At 40.7% G+C, this 25,756-nt stretch overlaps 1 protein-coding gene across 4 annotated transcripts in view; it reads left to right on the forward strand.

Annotated features, from left to right (window-relative positions):
- Window positions 1-25,756, forward strand: part of acot11a (acyl-CoA thioesterase 11a) — an 88,613-nt gene that overhangs the window by 36,201 nt on the left and 26,656 nt on the right. For all 4 annotated transcript variants that reach the window (XM_043699647.2, XM_087990776.1, XM_043699650.2 and 1 more), the window contains 5 exons: window positions 4,712-4,781; window positions 8,201-8,261; window positions 8,722-8,823; window positions 12,574-12,709; window positions 15,211-15,367. In XM_043699647.2, coding sequence (XP_043555582.2) covers window positions 4,712-4,781; window positions 8,201-8,261; window positions 8,722-8,823; window positions 12,574-12,709; window positions 15,211-15,367 — 526 coding nt within the window. The remainder of the gene's footprint in view (window positions 1-4,711; window positions 4,782-8,200; window positions 8,262-8,721; window positions 8,824-12,573; window positions 12,710-15,210; window positions 15,368-25,756) is intronic.

Consider the following 25,756-nt stretch of genomic DNA (forward strand, 5'->3'; position numbering starts at 1 on the left):
TGTATTAGTCATTGCCAATCCAATAAAGGGGCGGCACAGTGGCTAGCACTGCTGCCTCACCGTGCCAGAGACCCGGGTTCAATTCCCCCCTCAGGCAACTGCAGAGGGTCGGTGTGGACTTGTTGGGCCGAAGGGCTGTTTCCACACTGTAAGTAATCTAATCTAATCTAATACATCATCAGACTGTTTAATTTAAGCAAAAGGTTTATCGTAACCAGTTCACCCCTCAAACCATCACAGTTTAGGACCCTATTTTTGATTGGACTAATAAAAAGTTAGATTTTTTTTGTGCAAAGGATCCCACACAAGATTAATTAATCCTTTCTCATCGTACAATACAAATCTAGTTAACCCTATTCCTCTATGCACTGGTCTAAAAAAACTATTTTGCTCATACTCGAGGAATGCAGCCAATACTTGGTATTGTGAATGTGGTTTGCCCAGTCTCTATGCAGATTAAAGTCACCCGTGATAACTGTAGCATCCTTGTCACATGCTTCATTAATTTCCTGTTTAATGCTGTTCCCTACTTTACCACTACTTTTTTGAAGTTTAGAGATGACATCCACTAATGTTTCCAACTCCTGTTGCTTCTTAGCTCTAGCCAGACTGATTTTCTTTCTAGATTTTCTAAGCCAATATCCTTTTCTCACAACTGCAATGATTTCATCTTTTACTAACGGTTCCATTCCACATTCTTTTCCATTTTACCTGTCCTTCCTAAATATTGAATACCTTTGGATATGTTGTTACTTTTGTCTTCTGAACCTGCAGAGAAGACTTCTGTTGGTCTTTTTATGTCACAATCTACTGTTATGGATCAGACCAAACTCCCTCAAAATATATTAAGAAGATAGCCTAGACCCTAACTTTTTCTTATTTTAAAAGTAAATGTAAGGCATTAAGTTACAGGCGCAATTCAATTGGTCAAACTACTTGATTTTAAGCAAACCACACTTGATTTTTATACGACAGTTAAAATGCAGATAAAATAAAAAGCCAATTTGACTTAAATATAACTGTCAAAATGCTTAACAAAATAAAATATATATTAATTACTAATAATTAATTGTTCCAACATGTAGCATCCCATAAATGCACCTTTGGCAAAAGCAAATCCAGTAAAATAAATCATCTCATGTGCAAGTCTCACAGGAAGAGAACCCCAACTTTTAGCTGTAACAGAGGAATAAGAGCTTCCACATCCAACTTCAAGATCCCAGCAACTGTTGAAAGCAAAAGTGAAAAATCTTGTTTCTAAGGGGCTTGATCCCACCCATTCAGGCTGCTTTTATTGTTTCAGCTTTAAAAAAAACAAGCTGTTTACTTTATTGGCTTTGTGCAGACTGCTTGTCATCTGTCTCAATCTATCTTCATTTAAAAAAAACATGACCAACTACACCTCTTAAAGCCATAATATTGTGACACTAGTCATGTTGCTCCCATGAATTACATTGATTTGATTTCACCTCTAAAGTTCTTTCCTTCCTTCTGTTTCATTTAACATGTTAGCATTTATCCTGTCCCTATTCTTACTTCCAAAATGTGCTAAAATCATTTTTTTCTGTCTTCCTTGAAATGGGCGTCCTTTTTGACCATCCTGTTGGACTATTAACTTGATGGATTTCTTAAAATTGAAATCACTCCCTCTTTTCAAACAGCACAATCTACTTAATTAATTTTGCAATCAAGCTGTCTTATTTTAATATAACAAAAGCTAAACAATTTGAGTTCCCCCAGCAGATCAGCAAGCTGACCAGTTCTGTTTCCTTACCTTCTCTCTCAGCAAAAATCACTTTATCACTGCCCAACAACAGTTCAAGTTATTTTTTACTGCATTATTTAACACTAGATGATAACATCGCTTCATGATTATTACCATGTGGAATTCACTACATGAATGATTGGTGGATCAAGATTCAATAGAAGCTTTTAAAGGGAATGGGATATATAGAACATTTGTAAAGGGAAACTGTAATAGCACAATGGAGAATATTCAGGGAATGGGACTAATTGCCGAAAGCTTTATCCAAGAACCAGGATAAAAGGGGGTTGAATGGCCCTTTTTCAATCCTGAGCAGTTCCACATTGTACTCCCACTTTGTGAGAAATCTCTTATATCATGTTTCTGACATCTGGAACTTTTCCAATAATGCATGTTATGGGTACCTCATGATTTGTTATTTCATAGACAAGTTAGGATTTGTCTTGGAGGAGAAAGTGAGGACTGCAGATGCTGGAGATTAGAGTTGAGAGTGTTGCTGAAAAAACACAGCAGTTCAGGCAGCATCCAAGGCGCAGGAGAATTGACGTTTCGGGCATAAGCACTTCATCAGGATTTATCTTGCCTGGCCAATTTGAATTCATCAAATCTGGGGGAAATGCAACAACAACTGAGCAACACAATACACTTAGCTAAAAAAAGTAAAGATTAAGTCACTAGATGTTGCCAGACCTGCTGAGTTTCTCTAGCTATTTCTGCTTTTTTTTGTTTCAGATTTCCAGCACCTACAGTTCTTTGTTTTTATTTTGTTGCAGATATTTGGATGTTTTAATATTCATGGTTTGAGATTGGAGAGACAAAAGGACAATTATTTTAGGAAAATTGACTAGAGATATCAGAATGGCAGTGTAAGTAAGATGTGAGCAGAGGTAAGCAATGCTCCAAATATTCTAAGTAGATAGACAACCTTCCATCTTGTAAGACGATGGTTTACATTGTCATGTTCAAACCTATTGAGCATGTGGCTCAGGAGTTCCAGCCTGGTATGGCAGTCTCTGCTGCAAGGGAAAACAGTGAATTGCTTAAATTGATAGGCTATTAGCATCCAGTTGCGAGCTAGATTAAGTGAATTAACCTCCACTAAATGGAGACACCAAAGAAAACATTTAGTACTTCCTTTCAGATTCTTGAGGGTCTTCAGATGTAAATTGTTAATCCTTCTGTCAAAAGTGAATATTCTTTAAAAAAAAAAGCAGTATACATGCATCAAAGAAATAGTCCTCTTCCTTCATGGAGGATAGTTTAATGCATTGGATTGGACACTGTCATATTAACTTTTTGGGATATTAATTTATTTTCAGGTTCAGCTGATGGAATAAGGTTTCTTTTGATGGCTGGCTGTAGTGATCACCCCAATGAAGTTAAATCTCAAACTAATTTATGGGCGGCACGGTGGATGAGTGGTTAGCACTGCTTCAGGGACCCAGGTTCGATTCCAGCCTCCGCCGACTGTCTGCGTGGAGTTTGCACATTCTCCCTGTGTTTGCACGTTCTCCCTGTGTCTGCGTGGGTTTCCTCTGGGTGCTCTAGTTTCCTCCCACAGTCCAAAGATGTGCAGGTCAGGTGAATTGGTCATGCTAAATTGCACATAGTGATAGGTGCATTAGTAGGGATTAGGGGAAGGGGTCTGGGTGAGTTACTCTTCGGAGGATCGGTGTGGACTTGTTGGCCGAACTGCTGTTTCCGCACTGTAGGGAATCTAGTTATTAATTATAATTTGTCCAAAATGTTAGTACTGTCCAAATTGCAAAACAGGATTCAAATTTGGATGAAAATGGTGGTTACTAAGGAGATTCCTATAAGATGGCTGGTATGGTGAACAGCAAATGTCCCACTATTTTGAGACAATTGTTGAACAAAAGTAAATTGTAAATTCTTTCTCATGATGGCCAGGCCAGTGTGTATTGCCCATCTCCAATTGCTCTTAAGGTGGTAGTGAAATGCAAAACAACTGAGTCTTTACTAGTGAATTGACCTCCTAGGTTTCTGGTTGAATTAACATTTGTAATGAAGTAGACTGTGCTATACCTAACCTGGAAGTCCTTGAAGCTGACACTGAATGCAAATAAAACTGAAAATGCTCTATTTTCTGGCACTTGCGTTGAAATTTCCTTCCTTGTGTACCATTTCACAACTCTATTCCTGGGAAGTAAAATATTTGACCCGTCCATTATAAATCAAACCAGAAACCTTATGGCAATGAATACATGAATAGGAAGGAAACAGAGGGATATAGATCCTTTAAGTGAAGACAGTTTTAGCATGGAAGGGCAAAATATGGCGGTACAGGCTTGGAGGGCCAAATGGCCTGTTTCTATGCTGTATTGTTGTTTGTTATTAGAAATGGCTGTAAATGTGTTATTGGTCAGTTATTAAATACATGTCTTGACTTCTATTTTACTTTGGATTCACCTGGTATACATGTTAGAAACCCAGATCAAAGCTGCATGCTGGAAATATAGGTTATATCAATTACTTTAAACCATGGTGACATCTGCCGATGACTGACTGCTTTCAGCTTTGCTCTTGCATTTTGAACACATTCCAGTCAGAAGATGTTTATGATTAAGTCTCTGGGCTTTTGCACTAATAACTCATGTTAATGATAAGAGAATTAATTAATTTATGACCTTTCCAGTATCAATACCTATGTCTGTATCTTTGATAGGCTGTTTAGTCCATAGCATTCTCATGTCCTAACAGAGAGTTGCGAATCACAAGCTGATTGCTGCCTCAGAGATTTTAAACCTTTTCAGTTTCTGAAATGTAGTGAATCAAAAACTGTTATAATCTGGAGCTTTAACATTTTAATGCAGGGTAATATTCTTATAACAGGTATCCATCTCTGTCCTTCAATTTTAAATGTAAAATCTTATCTTGACGTAATTTTTTTTCTTGTCTGTTCACCCTCCCTGCCCAAAAATGAAGCGGAAAGGCATGCAAACTGTCCCTGCGTTACAGCCTCTGTGGATGATATCGACTTTGAGCATACACTCAGGTAGTGATTTCACTTGACTCCATTTTATTCTATCGATGACTTCATTTTTATAATTGTGGGGAAATGTGGATATTAATTAACTGAGTGAATCAAGCATGGCACCATTAGAATTTTTCACTCAAGCCTCTTTGCAATGAAGCAAATAATCGTGTGGAAGCAAATTGGTGATTTATACCTGACTATGTTTGGGATTTTGCATATGTCCCCGTTTGTGAGGTGATTTAAGACATGAGCTGAAAGGCAAAAATAAGGCACAAACGTATAATGCTCCCAACCAAGCCAACAAGTAGTCCATTAATTGCCATGCTTTTTGCTGTTCTTTTCTGTTAGGAAACCAAACAAAACAGCCTTTGTGGTATCAGCATGAGGTGTGGAATCCTTTTATGCATGGCTTTCCAGCGAATTCGTAAAGTACAGAATGCTGACTCATAATTTCTATTGCTGTGAAAGCTCCTAACACATTTTTTTCAGTGTAAATTTTCTACTGTTGATGCATGTTCTTTTACATTTCAGCAGTTCATTTAACAGATAAGAGGGTTTGGGCTAGTTACAGCATGATCTATGGATGTTTGAAAATGAGAGTCTAGCCTTAGTGCTGATCCTAATTTAAATCATTTGATAATTATATGATAAACATATAATTGTAACTTGCTGTGCACATACTGCCTGCTAAATTTCCTTACGTTACAATAATGATCTCACTTCAAAATACTTTGGCTGTGAAGCATTTTGAGATGTCCTGAGGTTATGAATGGTGTCTTATGAAAATGAGTATTTCTTTCACTTCAGCTAGATGGTTTAGTGTGTTTCATGTTCATGAGGTAGCTGAAAGAGATTGGTTTGACAGAAATTGTGGCACTTGCTTTTTCAATTGTTTAAAGATTTTCCATGCAATTTTAGTTTTTATTAAATTTGGATAATGTACAGGGAACCTTGTATGATAACATATCATTAAGCTGTTTGGCTATACTAGATCTGTTCTGGCTTTGCTCGTGACAAGATGCAGCATGAAGCCTTTCTGTTACCTGCCCTGCCTTGTTGCTTTTTCCTCTTGGTTGCTGTGTTATGGACTTGTGTTTATTTTGCTTTTGCTCCTGGTCTTCTGCTGTTCTGATGCTTCACCTTTTTTGGCCTATGTTCTGGGTAGCAAATAATGAATGGGGGCAGAGAGATTAGAGTTTGTATTAAAGTCGCAGTGTTGGAGAGTATTGTAGGTTAGATAGAAGCAAATGGGATATTAATACATTCGAGAGCAGAGTAGCACATTATGGGACTAGTAGGTATTTCAGCAGAACAGAGAGCAACTGAGCATGGGACAGGAAGCAGCAAGGCCAGGGACTTTCAATCCCATAGCCACCCAAATTTAAAGTAAAAACCTAAAGGCAGTCAGTAGAAGTGGAACAGAGCTGTTTGGTTGTGGATTGAGTTGGGCGTAATGCTCCTTGAGTAACATCTTGAGAGACTGTTACGAACCAGACTAAACCCCCTCAAAATATATTAAGGTGGCCTCGACCTCAACTTTTCCTTATTTTTAACAGCAGGTGTAAGGCATTATGTTCCAGATGCAATTCAATTAATCAAATTACCAGGCTTGAAGCAAAATACACTTTATTCTTATATTACAGTTAAAATACAAACAAAAGAAAAAAGAATTGGAGTAACTTAACTATTAGAACGCTTAATAGAATAATATATTATTTAACTACTGAACAGTAGCTGTTCCAGTATAGTTACATGCCATAAAGACACCCTTGGCAAAGACAAGTTCAGTATAATAGATTGTCTCACAGCAAATCTTCAGTCCAGGAGGAAATAACATCAAGAGAAAACTCTTCGTGAGAGAGAGAATTCAAGTATTTTGCTGTAACAGGGTGCTCCCAAAATGCAACAACTACTAAAATTTAAACTAAAATCCTGCTTCGTTGGGAGCTCAATCCAACATCATCTTGCTGCTTCTGTTGTTCCAGCTTTAAAACAAAAATCCCAAGGCCTAACAAGCTGTTAACTTCGTGGGCTATGGACGACTGCTCATCATCTCTGTCTCAACCTCACTTCATTTTAAAAAAAAGAGAAATAGACCTCCGAGCCATAGTATCATTACAGGAGATAGAGCCGTGAATTATAACTTGGCATGCATGGGAATCATAGGTTTGTTGCCTCAGCATTTCTATCTGAAATGGCAGAAATAATTTGGAATGGTGGCTGAATAGGTGTGGCAGTATAGTTTTACATAGTTCATTTTTGAAAGTGAGCTCTGTTCATTTAAAACTAAATAATTAAAATGTTATCACTTTGGAAAATTGATTTATTTATTAAAGTGCTGGAGTCTTTACAACTGCCCTTTGCATCATTGGCCTCTCAGGCCCACACTCCATGGTCTTCGTGGCTTTCTTGTAGAACTTCAGTTTTCAGTGAGCTAACTTGTAGCCTTCCAACTTTGCTTATTAATCATAGTTGCTTTACCAAACGTTGAACTTGGAAGTAAACACTGGGCATGCCAGGGGATCGCAAAGACTCTGTAATTGTGATCAGCTTCATGAAAGGAGGTAAGACTGATTGTGGTAATGACAACGAGGTCACCCTTCCCTCTGCCATGAGGAAAGTCATTTGTAAAAATCCTCCTCAATCTTCTTTTCCTGAGGAACACCTCCCAAAATAACAAAGTGGATTCCGTCCATCAAGAGGCACAGTGGACATGATCTTCACAGTAAGACAAGTTCAAGAAAAGTTCAGAGAGCAGCAGCAGCCTGTTAATTGGGTCTTTTTGACCTTGAAAATGCCTTTTCATTCTTCAAAATAATGCCATGAAAATCGAGCATTCAGGGCAGATCATGAACTATGATTGGCACCTGCAGTTTTGGAGACAGTGGAAGCTGGCAGTAGGCACAGCTTGGAGAATGAGAATGAAAATAAGTGGTAGATCTTGAGACCTTACAGGTAGTAGAGCAGGCTCAGGCCAGACCAGAAGGCTCAGCAGTGGCAGACAAGAGTAGCTCTCACCACAGTGGCACCTGGTGGAAGGTAAAGACAATGGCAAATACTGAGATTAACATAATATAAACCAGTGCAAACTATCCATTGTTCGCAATATATGAGGATGTTAGTTACAGATAAAAAGTAAGATTGAGTACCATTTCCCAAGCTGTTCCCACTTGTAAAAGAATCAAGAGCGATAGTGATAGTAATGCTATGCAGGAATATGGGAAAAGAGAGGAGATTACAGTTAGATAATAGTTAGTGCAGGCACAGTGGGCTGATTGCCCTCTTTCTGCAATGTAATAATTCTGTGATTGTGAAATGTCACAAAAAATATGACAATTAGTGTGATAGGAGGAAATCAATACATTTGCAAACATTTTGCTATATTAAGAGACTTTTTTTTTCTTTTGTAATTCTGTGCTAATTTTGTTTTCTTCCAGCATTGGACAAGTAGTAAACATCAAAGCAAAGGTGAATCGTGCCTTTAATACAAGCCTGGAGGTATTAACCTTTGTTTCTACAATGATGTTCATCAAATCAATAAAGTAAGATGTCTTAATACTCTAATGTTTCAAAGACTAATGGAATAAAATTACAAAAGTCTGGTGTTTATCTTGCTAAATTCTTTTTCCTTTTTGCCCTCCTGTGGTGCCTCATTGGAGTTGTAGCAACTGCCAGCAGGTTATTTCATTATAGGTAGTAAAATCAATCTCAATCCTGCTGTTCCCCCTGAAAACCACATCGAAGTTGAGTTAAGAAATCAGGCAGTGACTCTGCCACAAATTCAAGAGCAGTGAGATAAATAATAGTGCCCTGGTCTCAGTGTCCCAACAGTCAGGACATTAACCTTGAATAATGTTGGTATTAAAATCTGCTTTTGGAGAGCCAGTTTGGCTTGGGACTTGTGTTGTTGGATCATGCTGTATAGATGCTTTCATTCAAAAGGTACCTCTTTTCTTAGGTTGGAATTACAATCATGTGTGAAGATCCCTTAAGTGAAACACAGTGGAAAGTCTGTAAAGCATTTGCTACGTTTGTGGCAAGAGGATCAGGACTTGGAAAGGTAGGAGTGTGGGCTTACTGAGATCTCCAGGTTGTGCTCTACCTAATAACTATCTTCTGTAAATTTATTTGGCAAATTGCTCTTTTGACTTAATAGTCTTTAAGTACAAGCTCTCTAATCCTGTAGATGTATAGCTGAATATCTAAGGAAGTTTATCAGTGTTGACAGTGGCCACGGGACAAACAATTTAGGATTAAAGTCAGGAAGTACTTTTTTTACACAAACCGCAACTGATAAACTGTAACACTCTATGCACAATTGTGCACATTGAGATAGATTGAAAGACTATTATTTTAACTGCAAAGAAGCTTTTGTCAATAAAATTCATGCACCTTACTGAAGAATCATTGCATTTTATTAGATTAATTGTAGGTGATTTTATATCCATTTACAGGCAGTAAATCCAGTGAACGATGATTCTTCAGAATCATATAATCGTTGGTTGCCTTGTCGTTCTGTCTAAGACAGCTGTGAATATATACAATTACTTAGTCTGTCGCAGATAGGCCAGATCAGGTAGGGATGACATAATTTATTTTCTAATGAATTGCTTTACTGTGACACTGACTGCAAGGACACCCTTCCCAGACTGCTTCATTGTGACACTGACTGCAAGGATTCACTTCCCAGAATACCTTCCATCATGCATGCATCTTCCATCACTTTGCTGATGCTTGAGTGTAGACTGATGGATTGCAATTGGCCAAATTGGGTTTATCCTGCATTTTATGTACAGGATAAATACTGGTAGTTTCTCATAGGTAGGTGCTAGTATTGTGAGGAGGCTGAAATGGATCATCCACTTGCCACATCTGGCTGAAGATGTAAAAAATGCTTTAGCCTTAGAGATGTGTCATCCTACAACCAGTGATCTAATCAGCCTTCTCTTTTGTATTGATATGCTGGGCTTCCCCATCATTGAGGAAAAGGAGACTCATGGTATTTCTCGATAATTATTTAATTGTCCTCCACCATTCATCATTAGATGTGGCAGGACTGTAGATCTTTGATTAGATTTGCTGATTGTGGGATTGCATATCTCTATCGCATGCTGCTATTACTGTTTAGCTGCATGTAATATAGTATTGTTGCTTCAGTAAGTGTCACTTCATTTTTAGATATGCTTGGTGCTGCTCCTAAAATGCTTTCCCACACTCATTTCATAGGTTACATGGTTCGAGTGCAGCACTGGGTCATGTAACCCACAATAGCTTGTATTTATGTAATACTTTAGTGAGGTAAGGTGTCCCAAGGTTCATGAGAGGGCATTATCAACTAAAATTTGATATGATCCACATAATTGGACATTTTGAACAAGTGTGAAAAACCTTGGTTTCGAACTTACTGTAAAAGAGCGTTTTAAAGGAGTGCAGAGAGTGGTGGAAATTTCAGAGCTTAAATTAAAGCAAGGTGAGGATGGCAAGTTCCTTTCCTTAAGGACGGCAGTGAACCAGATCATTCCTTTTCAAGTGATTATTTTCTGATTCCAACCCATACATCACAAAACATGAACGAGCTTAGTTTGCACTTTGCAATATTGAGATGTAATTTCATGACCACAGTTGCTAGTCAGTACCATAGCTGTTAGTCTATCTTGCTTAATTATTTGACTTTCTGCTAACTTCTGAAATTAAATGATCTGATTTTAACAAATTGAATTCTGGAAGCACTTCGTTTTGTTTTTAAATCCCAGTAACTCTGAAAATAGTTGATAGTCAAAAAAACTTTGCAAGTAACTGTGGTGCATCTTTGTCAACAGTGACTCTGTTTAGGTTGATCTCAGTTTACCCAAATACAGGTGTCTAATAATTCTGCAGTGTTTGTTACAATAAAAGTCAGGAAATTGCCATCAGTATAGCAACAATGGTGAAGCTGGTACAGCGCAATCAGTCAGTACACTGAGAGTATGATTTTCTTCTTCTCAAAATGTAATCAAGAACCTCAGAGGAATTTTTTAAGAAAATGTTGATTCTACTTCTGTGCATGCCTTAGGATGTATTCATATATGAACAGAAAACAATTGTAGGGATTTGTGCTTTCTAGAGCTTCATATCTCGCAACCTTTTGAGACCATGTCATCCTTCCTGGCACATGTTGTGAAGTGTGATAGCAACAGTAATTTTTTTCTCTCTTGCGCAGAACACTTCCAACAATAGCATAGCTGAGGTTAGTAATTTGATGGTGGGAGCACCAGGCTTAGTCTGTATCTTGGCCCTTTAGATGTCCTTTAGTTCTGTTCCTCATGATATACTACCATTGTTTTACTGCTTTTAGTGATTTATTTCCTTTCTACCTCCAGCAGGCTCTATCAGGTATTCTCCCCTCTCACCAACAGTTTTTCTCCCAACTCTAGTTTCCTATCAAATCTGATTCTTGTGATGTGTTTCCATGTGTATGGGTAGCCATCTGTGATATATTCAAGCAGGCATTCTTTTATGACTATATAAATAGGCTATTCCACACTGGGGGCGTCACACTTCACCCTTATGCCGTTCCCAGTAGATGTCCATATGTGAACTTCCAGCTAGATCACTGGATAATGATCAGGTAGCGGGAAGTAACCATGGCTACTCAGTGGTGTTTGGTAGCTGAACCCATCAATATATTGGATCCCAGCATGACCAATTCCACGCAAAGTCCCAGATGGCCTCCTTCTTCCACAGTCGCAACTTCCCTTCCCACGTGGTTGACGATGCCCTCCTGCGCATCTCCTCCACTTCACGCACCACCACCCTTGAACCCCACCCCCTCCCAATGCAACAAGGACAGAACCCCCTTGGTCCTCACCTTCCACCCCACTGACCTCCACATACATCACATCATCGTCAGCCACTTCCACCACCTTCAAATAGACCCCACCACCAAAGATATATTTTCCTCCCTACCCCTATTAGCCGTCATGGAGAGACCATTCCCTCTGCGACTCCCTCATCAAGTCCATGCCCCTCCCCACCAGCCCACACCCCACTCCTTGCACCTGTCCCTGCCACCGCAGGAAGTGCAAAACCTGCGTCCACACCACTCTTCTCAACTCCATCCAAGGCCCCATGGGATCCTTCCATATCCATCATAAATTTACCTGTACCTCCACCAATGTCATCTTCTGCATCCGTAGCACCCGGTGTGGTCTCCTCTACATCGGGGAGACAGGATGCCTTTTTGCAAATCGTTTCAGAGAACATCTCTTGGATGCCCACACTCACCAACCCCACCACCCTGTCGCTGAACACTTCAACTCCCCCTCCCACTCCATCAAGGACATGCAAGTCCTGGGCCATCCCCACCGCCAAACAGTTACCACCCAACGCCTGGAGGAAGAATGCCTCATATTCCGACTAGGGACCCTGCAACCACACAGGATAAAAATGTGGATTTCAACAGCTTCCTCATTTCCCCTCCCTCCTCAATATGCCAGTCCCAAGCCTCCAACTCGGCACCGTCCTCCAGACCTGTCCATCACTCCCCCCTCTGACTTATCACCTTCTCCCTCACCTTCATCCACCTATCGCTTTCTCAGCTACCTTCCCCCCCCAATTCCACCCCCTCCCATTTATCTCTCACCCCCAACCCACAAGCCTCATCCTTGGTGAAGGGCTTATGCCCGAAACGTCGATTTTCCTTCTCCTCTGATGCTGCCTGACCTGCTGTGCTTTCCCAGCAACACACACTCAACTAGAAGTAGCTTCAGCAAAGGAAAGTGGCCTTTCTCCAATATTTGCTTCATTGTTGTAACCATGGATCTCTTGCCAGGTGCAACTGAAGCCTGTGATTCCCAGAACCTCTGAAGAACAAATGGAATATAGCATCGCTGCTGAACGCCGCCGGATGAGGTTACACCACCTGGAAACCATCAAGGATCTCGTCTCCTCCTGTACAATTCAAGCTGGTACCTTTTTTGCTTGCTCTGCTTCACTACCCCATATACAATCTTTTATGAGAGAATAAGAAATTAATGTATAGAATAGCAGCCTTTATCCTTCACATCTACTTAACCCAAGCTATTTCAGACTCCTAATTTGCATGATCTGCATTGAATTATATACGATATGCAGTACTAAATCAGGTTATTTGGCCCAACCAGTCCATGCAAATGTTTATATTCCACTCCAGCCTCCTGACTTTTTAAACATCATCTAAACCCACCCTTAGTACTATATTTTCCTTTCTCCCTGAAAGGTTTGTCTAGTTTCCCCTTAAATCTGCATTTTTCAGTGACTCCCTATAGTTGCAGATTTATATTTACACCACTTTTGGATAAAGACATTTTTTGTGAATTTACTATGAGATGTCTTTGCGACTACCTTAAATTGAATGCCTTAGTTGCCCTTGTGCCCTTAATAATAAGCATTCTCTCTATATCCACTTTATCAAAACCTGAAATAATTTTGATTCTATTAAGTCATCTCTCAGCCTTTTTTTTCCAAGAGAGTAGAAAGCCTATGTGTCAATCTCTTCCAGATATGTATGTCAACACATATCTTACCATCATTCTAATTTTTTTCTGAGCCCTGCCCTGTGACTCCATCTTTTTCATCCTGTGTTGACCTGTACTACAGTCAGTACTGTAAATGTGTAATCTAATATTGAGTACGGGTTTTGTACAACTTACCCACCTTTCAATTCTATCCATTCAGAATCAAAGTCAAGTGCTTGGCTTGATTTTATTAATGATCTTGTTCACCTAAGGTGCAGCTTTTAGTTTAGCACCTGAAGTAACTGAAGATTTCCTACTTCCTAGTGGATCTACTACATAATGCTCGAAAAATGTTCCACAAATTTATTTTCTTGAGTTGTGGATGCAGGTACAGTTAGAACATTTAAAAGACATTTAGCGAGATACATGAATAGGAATGCTTTGGAGGGGTCTAGGCCAAACATGGGCAAGTGGGACCAGTTTAGTTTGGGAAACTTGGTTGGCATGGATGAGCTGGACTGAAGGGTCTGTTTCCTGCTGTATGACTGTCCGTCCCAAACTATTCCATGAACCAAAACATGTAAATCACCAGTGCTAATATGACATTCAGCATGGATTGATCAAACTGATGCATTCAGTTGTGATATCCACCACATCCAAATAGTCCAGCAACGCATTCAGTAATGGAAAGTGACAGCTGGGGAATACTGTGAGCTCACTAGAGAATATGGATTTTTAAAGAACAAACTGGTCTGTGTAGAATGTGATATAAATGCTTCCTGTCTTGACCTAATATTTTCATGAATGAGAGAGCTTGCATAACCTTAAGTGAAGCAGCTTCTTACACTTGGTTTCTTTTATTTCTTGCTCAATTTCTTCTCTCCCAAGATAGGGAATTGACATCTGACAGAACAGTTTTTGTTGTTGACATTAGCCTGAGTTGTTTGTTAGGTGTCTCCAACATACTGTAGAGTGGTATTTAAGTGGCAGGTTTTTTTTGCTGTAAATAATACTTAACATTCAGCTGAAGCAAAGTATGACACTTTTTGAATTCTGATCTTTCTCTCTCTTCCCAGCAGATGCCAAGCCCCCATCTCAAGCACCCTCTCACATTTCTTAGCAATGAAGATTAGGTCCACTTCTTTATCTGTTTGATCTCCAATCTGAGATGTATAGAAATTTCCCATGATTGTCCCTGTACCCGGAGGAGAGGAAATACCATTGTTTGGAGCTTTTCCTCAGTTTAGATTTAGCAGCTCTGGGAATCTTAACACGCGCACAAGAATCTGTGATGAGATTTTCATTTTCATTTACTTAAGCATATTCTGCATGCCAGAATCAAATTTCTGACTCAACTGGTTTTATTGCTGTTGTCTCTGACTACACTTTTTCATGCTATATCAGTACATCATGCAGAAAAAAATGGAAATTTTAAAATACTGCACGAGAGAGACTTCCATGAAAAAAACAAAACTATTTAATCCTTGATAGATTCTCTTGTCACATAGGTAGGAGGCACTGAAAAGGTATCTTGTAACAAAGGTCAGTAATATTGACACTGATGAAACTTCTTGTTTTCTGCGGTATCCTGTCTCACCAAAAGATGATTAAGATCCTATTCTTCAACTTTTTATTTCATTGCATTTTATAACTATTTGGGCATTTAAATTGACATTCGTAGTGACTATGTATAAGAGGGAATGGAGCATTTTGACAGTCTTGTGTCTAGACACAGGAGTTATCCACTTGAAGTAAGCTTACATTCAGAGCATTTATGACAAGAAATGAATTTGCAACGTGAGCTGTCTAAAATAAAATCAATTGTAATTCTTTCAGGGTAGGAAGCCAGCTTGATAAAACCTTCTTTTGTGTGTTTGATGCAGTGATTGCTCATACAGGGTAAGGTGTCCTGAGCTGGTCCTCACTTGAGAGTTATGATGTTGCTTACATTTGAAATGTGTTTGCTAAACCAGAATCAAATTTTGAAGAATCCCAGAGCACTGTTCCAGCAGGAATGACACGAGTTGAGAGCATTGAACTTGTCCTGCCACCTCATGCAAACCACCAGAGTAACACTTTTGGAGGACAAATCATGGCTTGGATGGAAAGTGTTGCTACGATCTCTGCAAGGTCAGATCTTCACTGTATTTGTTTGCTGTCCTTTCTTCCATTCAATGTTAGTTGGTCTGCAAGAGCCTTGAATACAGTCACCATCTGATCCAGACTGATCTGTGACTAACCACCACCAGAAACCTTCAACAATTGGGCTGATGGAACATTTTTCTTACAATATCACCCTCTCACCGATTCTACACTATTAATTTTGATGATGAGACTCTCTGATAAGGGATTCTCTTCTTCAAAATGTCATAAATGGTTTATGAAAGATATTATCTTGGTTTTAATTGTTTCATCCTCTCTCTTTGTTTATTGATGACTGTTGCTTACCTCTCATTTCTGTTGTAGAATAATTTTTGTCATCTTTTTAGCTGTTTTCATTACATTTTATGATTATTGACTGGTATTGTGTTATCTGTACAGATATAATTTGTGACTGTTTTAGGAATGCAAAATGTTAGGTTTTACGAAGCAATTACCAGAACCTTGCATGGGACTATGGGAACTAATTTCAGATACAGTACTGTTAAGAGGTAAAATGGGTACGAGATACAACCCTGTCCATATATAGATAAAATATAGATATATAGACATGTATATCTTTCTAAGATATACTCACGGAAAATTAGAGTAGATAGGACTAAATTTTTCTTGAGTGTAGCGCATCCCTTCGGCAATAGAGAACTGAAAATCAGGTGGGGAGAACGACAAATACAAAATGTACCTTACCTAATTTAATACGAGGAGCAAATCTCGGTGATCTCCCCGTCTAAGTCACCCCGTACAGTCTGCCCAAATGTAGTTGGTTTTCCTTTAACACATGTCTCTTCACCTCGAATTGGCTTTAGCGCGATTAAACAATTTAAACCATTATTTGCAGAATGTAAATTTTCTTTACCTGCATTGGTTATAAGGTCCCATTACTTTAAATGAAACGGCTATTGCGCAATTTTCTTATAACATAAGATCGCACAAGAATGGAACTATCGCGTTACATCAGAACCAACTGTCTAACAAAATAAAAATACAGAGGAACCTCGATTATCTGAATACCGATTATCTGAAGATCTCAAGATCCTGACAGAAACATTACATCAAAGGCATGTGTCCAACACTGATCACATCTTTTCTCTCTCTCGCCCTCTCTCGCTCTCTCTTTCTCTCTACTCCATTGCGTCCACAGTTGAGGACTTGTGGGGCAACTCCCTCCTGACTATATACCACTGTGCCTCTGCCCGGTCTGTCCTGCTGGTGGGACACGACATATCCAGGAATGGTGATAGTGATGTCTGGAACATTATCTTTAAGGTTTGATTCTATACGTATGGCCATGTGGGCTGTTGCTTAACTAGTCTGTGAGGAAGTTCTCCCAATTTTGGCATTAACCCCAGATGTTATAAGGAAGATTTTGCAGTTTCAACAGAGTTGTCTTTGCGGCTATCGTATCCAGAACCTAGGTCAATGCTAGATAGTCCGTCTGGTTTCATTTCTTTGTTGAGACTTGAGACAACTGAATGCCTTGCTTGGTCATTTCAGAGGCCACTTTAGAGTCAACCACTTGGTTGTGGCTCTGGAGTCACATGTTAACCAGACCAGATGAGGATGGCAGATTTCCTTCCCTGGAGGACATTACTGAGCCAGACAATCAACAGTGAGTTCATGGTCATGAGTGGATTCTTAATTCTAGATATTTCATTGAGTTCAAATTCCACCATCTGCCAAAGCGGGATTCATCCCTGTATCCCTATAATATTAGCTGTGTTTCGGGATTAACAGTCTAGTGATAATGCCATCTTGCAGTGAGAGTGCAGCTTGTTCCATGCTGGATATGCCTTCTTTTGTCTTGTGTGATATCCTCTTCATTATTTTCATCCTCCCTTTTGTCCTTGATTTTTCTGCCCTTTTGGCTTAAGTATCAGAGAATCATTGAATCCTTACAGTGTGGAAGCAGGCCATTTGGCCCATCTAGTCCACACCAACCCTCCGAAGAGCATCCCACCCAGACCCACCCCCAATCCAATCCCTGCATTTCCACTGCTTCAGTATGTGAGGAATTGTGAATTGTACTGAATAATGTGTAAATCATTAGAGAACGTCCCCACTTCTGACTTTATTTGAGAGGGAGGCTCAGGCAACTGAAGTTGGCTGTGCCTGGAACACTGCCACATGGAATTCTTATGGTGATTTCCTGGAACGGAGATGATCAGCCTCCATTTTCCACAACCATCTTCCTTTGTGCTACATATGGTTCCAGTCAGTGGAGAATTTCCCAACTAAATCACGTTGACTTCAAGTATGCTGGATACCTTGAACACTTGGTCAAATGCTGTCTTGATGTCAAGGACAGTCATTGTCACCTCATCCCTCAAATTCTGTTCTTTTATCCATGTTTTATTTTAACCAAGGCTGTCATAAGATCTGGAACGAAGTGGACCTGTAAGAACCCAAACTGAGCTATGGTGGGCAGGTTATTGATGATCAGATTCCACTGATGGCATCATTGACAACACCTTGCATCATTTTGCTGATGAATCTCAGTGCACTAATGGAGCGGTAATTGGGTGGGTTTGACTTGCCCTTTTTAATGCGTGTGTACAAAAATAGCAATTTTTCACATTGTCAGTAAATGCTAGTGTAGTTGAATTGGAAGACCTTAGTTACAGGCACAACTAGTTTTGGAGCACAGATATTCAGTACTGCAGTGAGGTTATTGTCAGCACCCATTGTCCATTGCTATATCTAGCCATTCCTTGACAGCACATGGAATTAACTAAATGAACCAAGGAATATGATTGTGGGACCATGGTGGGAGGCCAGAATAAATCATCCACTCAACACCGATGGATGAAGATGGTTACAAATGCCTCAGTTTCATCTGTTTCTACTGATGTGCTTGGCTTCATTAGAAGTGAGCATGAGGACAACAATGAAACACTTAGTTAGTAGTTTAATTATTCACTAGCGTTCATGCCTGGATGTGGTAGAATTGCAGCAATTGATCTAATGTGTTGTGAGGTCACTTAGTTGTAAATCCGGTCCTCCTTCCACTATTTATCTTTTGTTGTAGCTTCACCAGATGGCATCTCATTTTGAGGTCTGCCTGACACTACTCCTGGCATGCCCTCCCGCACTCTTCATTTAACTAGGGAACTGATCCCCTAATTTGATGGTTATGATAACGTGGTTAACCGTGAGGTTGAAGATTGTGTTTGATTGCAATTCTACTGCTACTGATGGCTCATAGTGACTCATGGATACCCAGTTTTGAGTTTTTCAATCTGTTGTGCATCTATCCCACTATCACATAGCATTGTCCTCTTCACGAGGACTGTATGATGGTTGTTCTTAATTATACTGCTATGGGTAGAAGTGCCTGTGGCAGGTAGGTTGATGAGCACTAGGTCCACTGTTTCCCTTGTTTTGATTTTCTCAGCACTTGCCATATGACCTGACTGGCACTTAGGATTCACCAACTCAACCAATAGTGGTACCACCAAGCCAATCTTAGTGATGGACATTGAATTCTCCACCCAGAATACATCCAGTAGCCCTTGGTATTTGCTGTGCTTCTTCCCAAGTGATATTCAACATGTAGAAGTTTTGATTCATGAGCTGAGGGAAGAGAGGTGCTCAGTTAATTGCACATGTTTGAGCTGATGCCAGGACATTTCATGGGATCTAGAATCAATGTTGAGGACTCTCAGTGTCACTTCCTTCTGCACTTGACAGCGTTTTGAGAGGGTTGATGAGGATAATGCTGGACGTGGATCTCTGTACATGGGTAATACTATTGGTAAGGTGTACATCAGCTCAAACATGTGCAATTAACTGAGCACCTCTCTTCCCTCAGCTGATGAATCAATGGTGGAGCAATTGGTAGAGAAGATCCACGGATCCGGCAGCAACTGTGGAGAGAAAACAAAGTTAATGTTAACTCTGTTTTCTGTCTACAGGTGCTGCCAGACCTGCTGAGTTCCTCCACCAATTTTTGGTTTTGTTTTAGAATTCGAGCATTGGCAGGTGTTTGTTTTATTTTAGCATTCCTTCAAGAGGAAATTGGGTTAGCATCTAAAAAGAGAAATGTACAGGACTATGGGGAGAAAACAGGAGAGTGGCACTAGGTAAGCTGCTTCTTTGAAGAGTGAGCACAGATACAATGGGCTGAGTGGCTGCCTCCTTTGCTATAATCATTGTGATTCTAGAAATGATTTGAAAGATACAATGGGCGGCATGGTGGCACTGTGGTTAGCACTGCTGCCTCACAGCGCCAGAGACCCGGGTTCAATTCCCGCCTCAGGCAACTCTCTGTGTGGAGTTTGCACATTCTCCCCGTGTCTGCGTGGGTTTCCTCCGGGTGCTCCGGTTTCCTCCCACAATCCAAAAATATGCAGGTTAGGTGAATTGGCCATGCTAAATTGCCCGTAGTGTTAGGTGAAGGGGTAAATGGAGGGGTGGGTTACGCTTCGGTGGGTCGGTGTGGACTTGTTGGGTCGAAGGGCCTGTTTCCACCCTATAAGTAATCTAATGTAAGATTTTTAACATTGTTCTGAGGCGAGGGATCTTTAAAATATGGGTGAACCAAATTATTATTTCAAAAGCTTTGTGGGAAACTGGACAAGCTGTATTTTCCAAAATATAAAGTGCTCCAAGATTCATGGTTGATTTCAGATTTGCAATGTTTGCTATTTTCTTTATGCCAACTCTGGCACCTCCACATCATAGCTTTATTTTGAATTAATTGGGTGCTACTGATACTGTCCACCAGGTGGAGACATCTTGCCATTTAAAGGATACTTACAGAATCTAAACTGAAATTGGGATCCCAATACAGCATATAAGAATATTATGTTAAAAGAAATTATTTTAATTTAAGACATCAAAGCACTGCATTTCACTCTTGGAAATAGTGGTAGTGATCATAAATACTCACATGCTGCTTAAGAAAGAGAATGTGTTTCATTAGTTAATATGCAATGGGGTGGCATGGTGGCTCAGTGGTTAGCACTGCTGCCTCACAGCACCAGGGACCCAGGTTCTATTCCTGCCTTGGGTGACTGACTGTGTGAAGTTTGTACATTCTCCCGTGTCTGCTGGGTTTCCTCTGGGTGCTCCGGTTTCCTCCCACAATCCAAAGATGTGCAGGTCAGGTGAATTGGTCATGCTAAATTGCCCATAGATGGGGGTAGGGGTGGTGAATATTGGGAATGGGTCTGGGTGGGTTACTCTTCGGTGGGTTGGTATGGACTTGTTGGGCCGAAGGGGCAGTTTCCATACTGTAGGAAATCTAATCTAATCTAAAATTCTGCCAAAGCATAGGGTTGCACAGGTTAGTACTGTTGCTTCACGGCGCCAGGGGCACAGGTTCAGTTCCAGCCTTGGGCTGTGTGGAGTTTGCACTTTCTCCCCATGTCTGCATGGGTTTCCTGTGGATACTTCCTCCCACTGTCCAAAGATGTGCAGCAGGTAGATTGGCAATGGGAAATTGCCCGTAGTGACCAAGGATGTGCAGGCTAAATTGTTTGGCCGTGGGAAATGTGGGGTTCCGGAGTTAGGATGGAGGCCTGGGTCTGAATGGGATGGTCTTAGGAGGGTTGATGAGGCCAAATGTACTGTCGGGATTCTGTGACTTCTGTTTCTGTTGAAATCCTCATCCATTCGTTTGTCAGGTTCTGAACTAATTCACTGTTGTCTTGCCTGATTGCAATTCTGCACGCAATTCTGCACCATCTTTAAAAATGTTAAGCTTTCTCCATCTTGCACCAGTTTATACTTGCCCATGACCTCTATTGATTTCTAGTTCCCTAACACCCCAAGTTTGAATCCCTTCAGGGCTTTGCACTTCCTGATTTCTGTGATCCTTTCCTGCCTTGTAATCCCTGTCCCTGACTTCTTTGCTCCTTTCCGGCCTTTTATTTGCTGGCTGTGCCACAAGAGGCTTAATCCCCACATTACTGAATTCCCTGGGAATCTTTGTTCGAAGTGATTTGTGTTTAATGGCCCTCACTGTATGCAAAGGCACTTACAGCAGATAGAAGTCACATGACTATGACAGGACAGCCAAGACACAAAAAGTGCAACTGCACTTTCCTTTCCTGATAGAAAGCCGTACACGATCATTTGGAGTTATGTTATCTAGTTTACATGGTCATAAAATGATCATTCATCAGTCAGTTCCATGTTTGTCACTCTCTCCATGTGCAATGCACGCGGAATCTTCAAATCATACAGGTTTGTGAATGGTGCACATTGTCATTGGCTGTGCATTTGCAATCTGCTCATTCTAAGTCTGATACTCCTCCTCTGATGAGTGTTCTTTTGCAGTGGTACTGGTTCTGGTTGATCCATTTTTGTGCTCGGGCCAGTGGGCCTCAGGTGCTGGTGAGGGGATTGTTTTTTTTTTGCTGTCTGCAGTGAAAACACAGCTTCCTCGGATGTCTGCAGATGTTTGTGATCGATGTGATATATTTGGTTATGGTTGAGGTGGCAGCCACCCTATGAAGATCCCAAGTTGCCACGTGGGATGATTTTCTTTGTCAAGAACATTTTATGTGTGCACTCTGGCTTTCCAGTGCTCTACTCTGGCAATGTCTTAGTAGTTTAATCAAAATGAAATTTGGCTTTCTGTCATTTTACATAGATTTGCCACTCATGCCTGTCAGTTCTTCTGGCTTCATTAGTTTTATCACTACTGAAGGGTGGTTTGGGTACAGTGTGACATTTGTCTTTGCAGTGGCTGCTTTCCATGCCTCCAAGAAGTGTATTTCTCCGCTCAAGGACGGTCTTGTACAAGTCTGTGCTGGATTCATTTGATTTCTTTGGTGATTTTCACTGCCATCTCAGCCTTTTCCATCTGACTGGAATAGTGAGCAGATGATATAATCAATTTGTTATGATTTGACTGAATTCTCCACTTGCTAATTAAAAGCTATTGCTACTCATCACTAAGTGAAGCCATTGTTTCATTGTCTAAGTCCGAGTTACGTGGAGAGTCCTGCCATGAAGCTCACGAGATTGCTCGCTATATTTGACGAACCCCTCCCATGAACTTCTGCCCATACCCCTATGGCATTCCTCATGTTCCGTTGTATCTCCATGTTACCACATGGCACTCTCTGAGCAATTTGCCACTTACTAGATATCTGCCAAAATTGGCATCACCTGTACCATCTTTAAAAGTTTGTTGTACACCAAGACAAGTACTGTCAGTCTGGAGCTGCCCTGTATGGTTCCTAACATTTGCATCAAACATAGTAGACAGGGAGAGATTGGCACCCCGCTTTGTGGGCAGTGTCCTGGATGGGATGGTGCAGAAGAGGAACTTCCTCTTTCCCCAAGACTAGCAGTGGAGACCAGAATACAAGATCAAGATCCAAGGTTGCCCTCTAGGCCAGTGCAGATTAAGCTATCTTGAGGAACAGCAAGTACTGTCGCAAGAAGGTCAACATCATTCTCCACTCTGCCAGTGTAAGTGCCATTATCTTCTCTCCAAGACTTCACACTCTGTCTCTGATATCGTACCTGCCTCTGACAAGGCTCATGCTCGACACTCTCACTATTCTCTACATTCCAACCTTGAAAGCACTAACCTTGCGTGCCCTCTGTGCTGCCTACTCACTCACTCAGGATACCTCCCCCTCCTGTACTAACGGTAAAAGCAAGGCTACCCTCTTTCACCTCCCTTAATATATGTCTACCTGTTATTCCAGGAGGAAAGCAACCAACTTTAGGGCAGACAGAGTCAAGACAGGTAGTGGGCTGCCCAATATTATGAGGAGACGGTCCTGACTCTGACCACCCCCTGAGAGGTGGACTGCCCATGTACATTACCCTACGCTGGTTGCAGAAGCTGCCCATGATTCCTGTGCCAGAACTCCCTGAGCGAAGGCCCTTGACTTGAATGAGGCCTGCTGACAGCTATGAGAAGCTTTCTGTCTTTGTGTTTATATTAAACAGCAAGATAAGACCAAAGTTGTTTGAGTCCAGTTGGTCTGGTTGAAAGGACAAAGCACTCAAACGAAAGGCGATGCAGTGCAAGACAGGGATGCTGTGAGCATCAGAGTGAGTGAGCAGTTTGACAGTGAGCAAGGAGCCCGGAGATACTGTCCATGAGCTGGGTGTATGCCCCTGAGTACCCACTGTGCTTGCTGCAGCATTACAATGAGAGTTGCCGGTGCAGCATGAAGTGCAGAAGTGTCCTGCAAGTGGATTGGAGATGTGCATGAGGGTTCACAGAGGCTGACACATGTCAGATGTCAATATTTGTGGATATGGGGCATGTGTGGCCAATGCCCATGGAGCATTTCTTGAAATGTTGTGCGCAATGACACAGATGGAGACCCCTCTAAGGAAGCAACAAACTGTATCCACCAGGTACCTTCTCTGATTCCATGTTAAAATTTCTTGACATCCAGCTTGTTTGACATGTTTGGGAGGATAGGAAGCTAAATATTAATGAGAGGAATTGTGGCATGAATAAGAAGTGAAAACGTCATAGAGTGGTTTTAATGGGGACTTTCATTACCTGTTTTATAGACTTGGATAGTGTTATTGTAAAGGGTAGTGATATTCCTAGACTGCATTCAGGAGAATTTCCTACAGTAATATGTGTCTACTTCAATAAGAAAGTAAACACGGTGAGAATGTGCATATTTTAAGGGACAATGATTACTGTATTCTATTCTAAGGTTTAGGGTAGCTGAGAAAAATGACTGGTAAACACAGCGCAAGAATAATCAATTGTCAGAGAGCCAATTTCAATGAGGCAAGAACCGAGGTGTGCCAGTTAGACAGGAGCCAAATGTTGGCAGGAAAGTAGCTGAAAAAGAGAAGGTAGTTTGAAGGTATGTGCCCTCAAAGTGGATAGTTGGCACAAACCAATCCAGAGCTCCTCAGCTGACAAAGGGGATAGAAATTAAATTAGAAAAGCTGCAGGTATGACAGATGTCAGGTAGAAAATGGAAGTGAGAATCATGCTGAACACATTAGGTTCAGAAGGAGGTGAAAAAGCAAATAAGAGAACTGAAAAGTGATTATGAAGAGAAGACTGGCATGTAACATAAGGGGAAATCCCAAAGTCTCCTGTACATGCATCAGTGTAAAAGGATGGTTAAAATGGGAGTTGGGCTGATTAGGGACCAAAAAATGAATTTACACTTGGAGCCAAGAGACAGGCTGAGATGCTAATACATAACTTGCATCTGTCTACGAGTCAGAGGCTACCCAGCCCATGGTGACCAAGGAGTAAACTCTGTCATTAGAAATGTTTAAAATTGATAAGGAGGTAATGTTGTGTAAGATGTTGGTATTTACAGTGGGTAAGACGCTGGGACTAGATGAGATGTATTGAAGGAAATAAGAATGGCAATTGCAGAGCTGCTGGCAATTATCTTTTTAATCCTCCCCAGATTCAGGGATTCAACTGGAGGATTGGAGAATTACAAAGGTTCCACCCTTACTTGTAAAGACAGCCGAGTCAGTTCAATTACAGTGTGGAGAAACGTCTGGAAACAAATCTTGGTATAGAATTAATAGCCTCATGGAAAAGTTTTGGCTAGTTTGGAATGGTCAGGATGGATTTAAGAGAAAAATTATGTCCAACTAACTTGCTGGAATTTTTTTTGAAGAGGTAACAGAGAGGGTTGGTAAGGGCAAGGCTGTCAATGTGGTTTACGTGGATTTCGAAAAGGTTTTTGATACACTGGCACACAAGAGAACTGTGAGGCAAGTGATAGCTCATTTTGGGGAAGGTTGGGAAGAGACAGTGGCAAGGTGGAGCCAAAATCATCTAAGGGTTATGTATTGGTTATGGGCACTTTTCAGGCTGGTGAAATTTTGCAGTGGTCAGTGTTAGAATCCTTGCTTTTCGTGTTAAATGATCTAAATCATTCTGCACAGGGACAGTTTCTAAGTTTGCAGACAACACAGGACCAGAGAACATTGTAAGCTCTGAATAGGGCAGTGTAGAATTTCAAAAAGATATTATTAAGTTAGCATAGTGAGTGAATAGGTTGCAGATGAAGCTCAAAGCAGAGAAGTGTGAGGTGATACATTTTGGTGCTAAGTACATGGAGAGACAGCATAAAATAAGGTTGTGAATTGTACAAATGTCACCTACAGGTGGAGTGAAATGCATGCATGTGTAAAAAGGTCAATGAAATACCTACGTTTATGACACAGCATGCGGTAGGTTTAAGCATTATTAGCAAAGGTTTATTTTGTGTATATCTGCCAGAAAACATAATCAAATATTTGAAGATGTCACACAAAATTGGAGGTGTAGTGGCCAGCGAAGGTTACCTCAGAGTACAACAGGATCTTGATCAGATGGGCCACTGGGCTGAGGAGTGGCAGATGGAGTTTAATTTAGATAAATGTGAGGTGCTGCATTTTGGACACGCAAAT

Source organism: Chiloscyllium plagiosum, unplaced genomic scaffold (assembly GCF_037043375.1).
Source record: "Chiloscyllium plagiosum isolate Xiang-an unplaced genomic scaffold, Cpla_swu_hap1 HiC_scaffold_9, whole genome shotgun sequence".
NCBI classification, from domain to species: Eukaryota; Metazoa; Chordata; class Chondrichthyes; order Orectolobiformes; family Hemiscylliidae; genus Chiloscyllium; species Chiloscyllium plagiosum.